The sequence below is a fragment of the Daucus carota genome, chromosome 1, assembly GCF_001625215.2.
Source record: "Daucus carota subsp. sativus chromosome 1, DH1 v3.0, whole genome shotgun sequence".
NCBI classification, from domain to species: Eukaryota; Viridiplantae; Streptophyta; class Magnoliopsida; order Apiales; family Apiaceae; genus Daucus; species Daucus carota.
Window position 1 is genome coordinate 13,807,152 of NC_030381.2, and position 9,534 is coordinate 13,816,685.

General features: G+C 37.1%; 1 protein-coding gene across 1 annotated transcript; it reads right to left on the reverse strand.

Annotated features, from left to right (window-relative positions):
* Positions 1 to 6,166: 6,166 nt before the first annotated feature.
* On the reverse strand, positions 6,167 to 7,822 carry LOC135150808 (uncharacterized). Its single transcript, XM_064087997.1, has 2 exons — positions 6,658 to 7,822; positions 6,167 to 6,568 (listed from the first exon to the last, which is right to left on the reverse strand). Exons 1-2 carry the CDS (start codon positions 7,517 to 7,519, stop codon positions 6,552 to 6,554), a joined length of 879 nt encoding a protein of 292 aa, XP_063944067.1. The 5' UTR covers positions 7,520 to 7,822; the 3' UTR covers positions 6,167 to 6,551.
* Positions 7,823 to 9,534: the final 1,712 nt, after the last annotated feature.

The window sequence follows — 9,534 nt, forward strand, 5'->3', positions numbered from 1 at the left end:
AAAATGGCAGCAACATACCCTTTTGTGATTTCTTTCTATCAAAGAATCATATAAACTCTCGACTAGATTGAAGTTGGAAAACAATTGTAGCTTCATTCCAGACTCGTTTGAAACTGAAAATTACTTGTAGCTTCATTTTCGGTGGTTTTAAATTGGAATTAACTTGTAGTTTCATTTTTGACTCGATTGAGCTTGAAAACAACTTGTAGCTTTATGATTGACTAGATTCAAGTTGGAAACAACTTGTAGCTTCATTCCAGACTCGTTTGAAAAGGAAAATTACTTGTAGCTTCATTTTCGGTTGTTTGAAATTGGATCAACTTAGTTTCATTCTTGACTCGTTTGAGCCCGAAAACAACTTTTAGCTTCATTATTGACTAGATTGAAGTTGGAAACAGTTGTAGTCTAATTCCAAACACGTTGAATTGAAAACAACATGTAGTTTCATTTTGGTTGTTTCAAATTGGAATCAACTTGTAGTTTCATTCTTGACTCGTTTGAGCTTGAAATTCAACTTGTAGCTTTATTATTGACTAGTTGAAGTTGGAAACACTTGTAGCTTCATTCCAGACTCGTTTGAAGTTGAAAACAACTTGTAGTTTCATTTTGGGTTGTTGAAATTGGAATCAACTTGTAGTTTCATTCTTGACTCGTTTGAGCTTGAAATCAACTTGTAGCTTTATTATTGACTAGATTAAAGTTGGAAACAAATGTAGATTCATTCCAGATCGTTGAAGTTGAAAACAACTTGTAGTTTCATTTTGGTTTGGTTGAAATTGGAATCAACTTGTAGTTTCATTCTTGACTCGTTTGAGTTTGAAATCAACTTGTAGCTTTATTATTTACTAGATTGAAGTTGGAAAAAACAACTTGTAGCTTCCAGACTCGTTGGAGGTGAAAACAACTTGTAGTTTCATTTTTGGTTGTTTGAATTGGAATCAACTTGTAGTTTCATTCTTGACTCGTTTGAGCTTGAATCAACTCGTAGCTTTATTATTGGCTAGATTGAAGTTGGAAACAACTTGTAGCTTCATTCCAGACTCGTTTGAAACTGAAAATTACTTGTAGCTTCATTTTCGGTTGTTTTAAATTGGAATTAACTTGTAGTTTCATTTTGACTCGATTGAGCTTGAAAACAACTTGTTGCTTTATGATTGACTAGATTGAGTTGGAAACAACTTGTAGCTTCATTCCAGACTCGTTGAAATTAAAAATACTTTTAGCTTCATTTTCGGTTGTTTGAAATTGAAATCAACTTGTAGTTTCATTCTTGACTCGTTTGTGCACGGAAACAATTTTTAGCTTCGTTATTGACTAGATTGAAGTTGGAAATAACTTGTAGCTTCATTTTTGGTTGTTGAAATATGAATCAACTTGTAATTTCATTCTTGACTCGTTGAGCCCGAAAAACATCTTGTAGCTTCATTATTGACCAGATTGAAGTTGGAACAAGTTGTAATTTAATTCCAAACTCGTTTGAAATTGAAAACAACTTGTAGATTCATTTTTGGTTGTTTGAAATTGGAATCAAATTGTAGTATTATTTTTGAATCGTTTGAGCTTGTAAACCACTTGGAGCTTCATTATTGACTAGATTGAAGTTGGAAACAACTTGCAGCTTAATTCCAGACTCATTTGAAGTTGAAAACAACTTGTAGTTTCATTTTTCATTGTTTGAAATTGGAATCAACTTGTAGTTTCATTCTTGACTCGTTTGAGCTTGAAATCAACTTGTAGCTTTATTATTGACTAGATTGAAGTTGGAAACAACTTGTAGCTTCATTCCAGACTCGTTTGAAGTTGAAAACAATTTGTAGTTTCATTTTTGGTTGTTTGAAATTGGAATCAACTTGTAGTTCATTCTTGACTCGTTTGAGCTTGAAATCAACTTGTAGCTTTATTATTGACTAGATTGAAGTTGGAAACAACTTGTAGCTTAATTCCAGACTCGTTTGAAGTTGAAAACAACTTGTAGTTTCATTTTTGGTTGTTTGAAATTGGAATCAACTTGTAGTTTCATTCTTGACCCGTTTGAGCTTGAAAACAACTTGTAGCTTTATTATTGACTAGATTGAAGTTGGAAACTATTGGGTTTCGGGGTTCCAAACACAGCGGATAATCGACGTAAAATAAAAAAAATCCGAAACCCTAACCCGAGGATCCATCTATAAAGAACGGCTGATCATGGAGATACGAAATAATACCTTGTTGAAGCTTTACGTTAGCGAAAGATGGAGGTCCGGAACAAGCAATCACCACGCAGCCCTCGTCTAAGGATCGCGTCTCTAAGCAGTCCACACGAACGTCTGATCGCCAAAGATCACCGGAGCCGGTACTAGCCGAATGCAGCCCCTCTCTCTCTCTCTCTAGCCTCTCTTGATGTAGAGCTGCTAGGGTTTTATAATAAAACGAATTTTATGTTACTTAACCCTAAAACAATACATCATTATGTATTTATAGGGAAGAGAGATAGATGGGCCAAACCCTAATCGGATTTGGGCTTCTCCAAACCTAATCCGATTTTGGTTTTAATATTAAATTCGAAATTCTATTACTTAATTAAGACTGGCTCAATTAAATAATTTATTTCGAACTTAATCATTTAATTTAAATTCAGAATTTAAATTAAAACTCCTTTAAACGTTCAAAGTGTGTGACCATAAACAATGAGCGGCATCTAGTAATACATCATTGCTACCCAAGTAATAATAATAATTGGTGATTCAATTAAACCTTTTGTGAATAATGTACAATGTAATATAATCCCTTTAACCTTATATTATAGATCAGACTCAAGGCATGTATTGTGTCATCCTCTTCATCGTCTAATCCGAATTTCCTTGATCAATGAGTAGACTATTAAACAAATCAATATTTGAGCACGGCCATGCATTTTATAGTCTCACTCAATCAAGAGGCCAATAATATCACTCCTAAAATAGGAGGGTTAAATCCTTTCTAGATCATTCATATTTCTCATACGATTCATAATATACCCAATGTACATTTCATCATCACCCGGTCAAAGGCAACTTTTAGTGCAACCAAAGTATATTAATTCTCATATAGAAATATAATGATATCAAGTCAGAGGATCATTACATCATTATCACAGTGAGAATTTCCAATGACACTTATTAACATGTAAAATCTCACGGTGGGTCATTCCAGTGCCATGTTTCGATACATGCACTTATGTTCTTGACTTTAGCATCACTATACCTATGATCAATGAGATGTGATCATCAGTCAACAAACATACTAGTCTTAATGCATCATTATTGTCCCTTAACAATGATACTCGACTAGGGACATTTAGGAATATTGATATTATTCTCATAATCTCATTTCTAAGTCACGTACTTAGAGATATAGAATTACATATAATATTCCAAGGACATTTATTACGCTTTCAATTTATTACGCAGTAAATGAGGACATAATAAATATTTATTCAATAATCAATATAACATAATCCATAAATGTCTACAATAGAACACAATAGCATTGTCTCTAGGACACCAATACTAACAATCTCCCACTTGTACTAGAGCCAATCTCTGATGTATCTAATACCCATGGAACTAGTATGACCTTCGTGCTTCTGCTGCGACAAAGCCTTGGTCAGTGGATCTGCAATGTTATCATCTGTATGCACTTTACATATATGTATATCCCCTCGAGTATTAATCTCTCGGAGCAGGTGGTATCGTCTGAGTATATGCTTAGTGCGGGAATGTGATCGGGGTTCCTTAGCCTGTGAAATGGCTCCATTATTGTCACAGTACAAATCTATCGGATCTGATACTGAAGGAACCACATCAAGTCCTGTAAGAAATTTTCTGATCCAAACAGCTTCCTTGGCTGCTTCACAAGCAGCTATATACTCAGCCTCCATTGTAGAATCGGCAACCGTCTCTTGCTTTGAACTTTTCCAACTAACAGCACCTCCATTTAGACAAAATACAAAGCCAGACTGAGAGATCGAATCATCTTTGTCTGTTTGGAAACTAGCATCTGTGTAACCTTTTACAACTAGTTTCTCTTCTCCTCCATATACCAAGAATTGATCTTTAGTCCTCTTTAGGTACTTAAGAATATTCTTGACTGCCGTCCAGTGACCTTCACCTGGATTAGACTGGTATCTACTCGTCATGCTCAAGGCATACGAGACATCAGGACGAGTACATATCATTGCATACATTATGGAACCAATTGCCGAAGCATATGGAACTTTGCTCATACGGTCCTTATCATCCAATGATTTCGGACTGTTTTCTTTCGAGATCAATATCCCGTGAGACATTGGGACGTATCCTCTTTTTGCCTCTTGCATCCCAAATCGATGCAATACCTTATCAATGTATGTACTCTGACTTAGGCCGATTAGTCTTCTTGGTCTATCTCTATAGATCCTGATCCCTAATATATAGGTCGCATCGCCCAAGTCTTTCATCGAGAAATTTTTGCTCAACCAAGTCTTAACAGCCTGTAAAGAAGGTATGTCATTCCCCATTAGTAATATGTCATCCACATATAGCACTAGGAATGCCACATGGCTCCCACTCACTTTCTTGTAAACACAAGGCTCATCTTCATTTTGAATGAAGCCAAACTCTTTGACTGTTTCATCAAAACGAATATTCCATCTCCTTGAGGCTTGCTTCAATCCGTATATAGATCGTCGCAACTTACAAACCATTTTGGGAAATCTCGGATCGACAAAACCTTCAGGTTGTGTCATATACACATCCTCTTCTAGGCTTCCATTCAAGAAGGCGGTTTTGACATCCATCTGCCAGATTTCGTAGTCATAGTAAGCAGCTATTGCAAGCAAAATCCTGATGGATTTGACCATAGCAACTGGTGAGAAGGTTTCATCATAGTCAATACCATGAATCTGTCTGAAACCTTTTGCAACTAGTCGTGCCTTATAGGTCTGAACATTTCCATCCATGTCGGTTTTCTTTTTGAAAACCCATTTACACTCGATAGGTTTAACTCCCTCGGGTAAATCAACCAAAGTCCATACTTGGTTTTCATACATGGAATCCATCTCAGATTTCATGGCATCAAGCCATCTCTTGGAATCTGGAGTGTTCTTAGCATCTTTGTAGGTTAGAGGCTCATCATTATCCATAAGCATCACATCACCAGTTTGAGTCAAGAGAAAACCATAATATCTCTCTGGCTCATGGCGAACCCTACTAGATCTACGAACAACCTGTGTTTCCGGAACAGGATTACTCTCAGTATTTTGATGTACATCCTGCTCAGGTTCCTGCTCTGGTTCAATGTTATCATGTGGTTCTCGAACTTCATCGAGATCTATTATCCTCCCACTGTTTTTCTTAGAAAGCATCTCTCTTTCAAGAAACACAGCGGTTCGAGCAACAAACACTTTGTTCTCAGAAGGATTATAGAATGAATAACCTCTTGTTTCAATTGGGTATCCCACAAAATTACATTTATCAGACTTAGGTCCTAGCTTGTCAGAATTTTGACGTTTCACAAACGCCTCACATCCCCAAATTTTCATAAATGACATGCTATGTCGTTTCTCAGTCCATATCTCATATGGAGTGTTCTGGACCGTTTTAGTAGGAACTCGGTTAAGTGTATAGGCAGCCGTCTCTAGGGCATAGCCCCAAAAACTAATTGGAAGATCTGCATGACTCATCATTGATCGCACCATGTCCAACAAGGTACGATTCCTCCTCTCGGAAACTCCATTCCATTGTGGTGTTCCAGGAGGAGTAAGTTGTGATACAATACCACACTCTTTTAAGAAATTCTTAAATTCTTGGCTTAAGTATTCACCTCCACGATCTGATCGTAGAGTCTTAATACTTTTGGTAGTTTGCTTTTCTACTTCAGCTTTGTACTCTTTGAACTTTTCAAAAGAATCGGATTTATTCTTCATAAGATACACATATCCATATCTACTGAAATCATCAGTAAATGTTATGAAGTAGTAAAAGCCACCTCTTGCCATAGTTCGCATTGGACCACATACATCACTATGTATTAGTTCCAATCTCTCAGTGGCCCTTTCACCTTGTCCAGTGAAAGGTGCTTTAGTCATTTTTCCAATGAGACATGGTTCGCATGCTTCATATGATTCAAAATCAAACTTATCCAAGTATCCATCCTTATGTAACTTGGAAATGCGCTTCTCATTTATATGGCCTAAACGACAGTGCCAGAGGTATGTTTTATTTGAGTCATCAGTTTTAAGTCGTTTATTATTCACATTATAGATGGGAGTATCCAAGTCAAGAACATATAAACCGTTAAATAAACGTGCAACCCCATAGGTAACATTATTCAAAGAAAAGGAACAACTATTGTTCTGAATTGAAAAAGCAAAACCTATCTTGTCCAAACAAGAAACTGAAATAATGTTTCTGCAAATTGCAGGCACGTAAAAACAATTCTCAAGTTCTAAAATAAGCCCAGTGGGCAACGATAAATGATAAGTCCCTACAGCTATAGCAGCAACTTTTGCTCCATTGCCAACTCGTAGGTCGACTTCTCCCTTTGCCAATGGCCTACTTCCCTGTAGTTCCTGCACATTAACACAAATGTGAGAACCACATCCAGTATCTAATACCCAAGATGTTGAAGTAGACAAATTGACTTCTATAACATAAATACCTGAATCAGAAGCGGCAGCAGCCTTCTTCTTCTTCAGATCCTCCAAATAAGCATGACAGTTCCTCTTCCAATGACCTGGTTTCTTGCAATAGTGACAATCACCATCCTTCTGAACACCACCTTTCGGTTTCAAGGCCTTAGTCGGACCAGGTTTCGGATTGGCATTAGAATTAGATCCCATCTTCTTCTTGCCTTTCCATTTACCCTTTCCTTTGGCCTTCCCCTTATTCACCATCAATATGGGAGTAGGGGACACCTTCTGAATGTTGGTTTCAGCAGTTTTCAACATTGCCAACAATTCGGCGGGGTTCTTGTTTATCTCATTCATATTGTAATTCATTACAAACTGAGAATAGTTATTGTTTAGAGATTGCAAGATCAGATCAATTTGGTGCTCAGGACCAATCGGGGCACCCAATTTTTCAAGATAATCAATATACCCTATCATCTTCAGAACATGCGGTCCTACCGGATCACGTTCACCCTGCTTACAAGCATTCAAAGATTTGAAAGTATCAAACCTCTCCTGACGAGCCTGTCCCTCAAACATACGCTTAAGGTGCTCAATCATATCATAAGAATCCATATTCTCATGTTGTTTCTGAAGTTCAGCACTCATGGTCGCTAACATGAGACATTGAACATCCGTGTCATCATCGATATGCTTCTGATAAGCAGTATGCTGAGCACGGGTTGATCCTTCAGCGAGAGGTGTAGGGCGAGGAATATCTATGACATAGAGCTTGCGCTCTTGTTTGAGGACAATCCTCAAATTCCTTTGCCAGTCAAGGAAGTTGGTTCCTGTCAGCTTGTCCTTCTCAAGGACTGATCGTACAGAGAAGTTGTTTGAATTATTTGCCATTGGATATCTACAATATTTTCAAATGCATAAGATAAATTAGTCTACAGATGTTTATTAAATTATGTTCAAGTGATTATAAATATATATTCAAAATATATATCTCCCACTATTTTGTTCAAATCAATAGCCCTAACTATTAATTCGGAAAGCATTTCTGCAAATCTTTCTAGTGAGCCAAGATCCATATTTCATCCATGTTTTAAGTTAGCGTGGGCTAATACTCTCAAAACATGACTATTTAGGTAGACAACATTTGTCAATTATATCAAATATAACTCTTGGATAGTTTGGTGGAGCAACCCTTTGCACATATTTATGTAATAAATCTCACCAAACTTCATGCCTCTAAACCCACAATCCTATTGTGATGGTTTAGTTAAGTTAGATCCAATAATTCAATAACTAAGTACATTTACTTATCACGTCTTCCCATGATTGATTAAAGCACTTTGCTTTGGCAAACCTACTTCTTTCAATCTAGATCTTGACGAGTATTAATCATTGGAAGGCATCTGATTAACTTAATATTTTAATTAGGGATTTTATTAAAACGACCATGATCCTGTCATAAAGAGATCCTCAATTTTTCCTTGAATCAAATATTTCAAATCAATACTCTTTGATTGGTTGAAAACCCGACCTGAGGTGTTGGCACAACGGCTATACTTAAAAACCCCAAATCCGACGGAATCTTCCTCTCATTGAATATCGAAAATCCATAATTAATTCCGTGTTTCATAAACACGAGAATCTCATGATCGTTGTATTCCTTTTTAAAATCTTGAGTCGTTACAGATTTTATCTTGTTTAAACAAGCATGGCATGGGTGTCGTATCGAATACATACATCTTAATCTAATTAAGCATGCATCTCTATAACTACGCATACATATCATCATCTCATGCATCATATATGTAAAGTGCAGTATGTAAACGTGCATGGTTATGGCCTTTATCCTATATGATTCTTTCAAGCTAATGAAAGAATCTAGGTCAATCTATGGTGAAGATGTATAACTATTACAAGTCTTCATGCTCCTTGATTGCCCCTCCTTGTGGATCATCCTTCAATCTTCAAGTACATTACAATGAATAATTGAATACAACCTATTCTAATGTACTTACATGAGAAAACTCGAGTTACATTCGAGATTTAAAATTACAAGAATAAATATCACGACATGCAAGTCGTATTTATACAACCAAAACCAAAAACATTAAACTAGGGGTCCTTAAGGCCATAACCAGCACCATGCTCAAGTAAACAAATAAGAACACATAACCATACAAAGCGGGGGTCCGGGGGCGGCAGCCCCTGGGCGGGGGTCCGGGGGCGGCAGCCACCGGGCGGGGGTCCGGGGGCGGCAGCCACCGGGCGGGGTCCGGGGGCGGCAGCCCCAGGCAGCTCGGAAATTTTTGATTCCTGAATACAAGTGCTATACAAAAATCATCAATTTCGGAACAACAGATCATATCTGTTACCTTCTGCCACTACTGCATCATATGCAGTTTCAGAAGCATGTATCATATACATACTGATCGTTCCCCAGTGACCAGATCATGTCCATACACCATCTTAATAAACAGTTTATATCATTATATAAACAACACATCATATGCAGAACATACAAATCGCATATTGATCAGTCATGGCAAATCATAATCATGCTAGTATCATCATATCACTATATTTAACATAACAGAATCATATATGATCAATATAGCATGTTATAATCAACACATCTCAAAACCATATAAAGGCAGATTCATAAAACATGCATACATGCATCGAATACTTGTAAACACGTAACCAAATCAGCCCCTTATAGACGTAGCTCTGATGCCACTATTGGGTTTCGGGGTTCCAAACACAGCGGATAATCGACGTAAAATAAAAAAAAATCCGAAACCCTAACCCGAGGATCCATCTATAAAGAACGGCTGATCATGGAGATACGAAATAATACCTTGTTGAAGCTTTACGTTAGCGAAAGATGGAGGTCCGGAACAAGCAAT

What these genes read in the sequence shown, in the direction of transcription:
- LOC135150808 (XM_064087997.1), bottom strand. Translation starts at nt 7,519, where the DNA reads ATGGCAAATAATTCAAACAACTTCTCTGTACGATCAGTCCTTGAGAAG.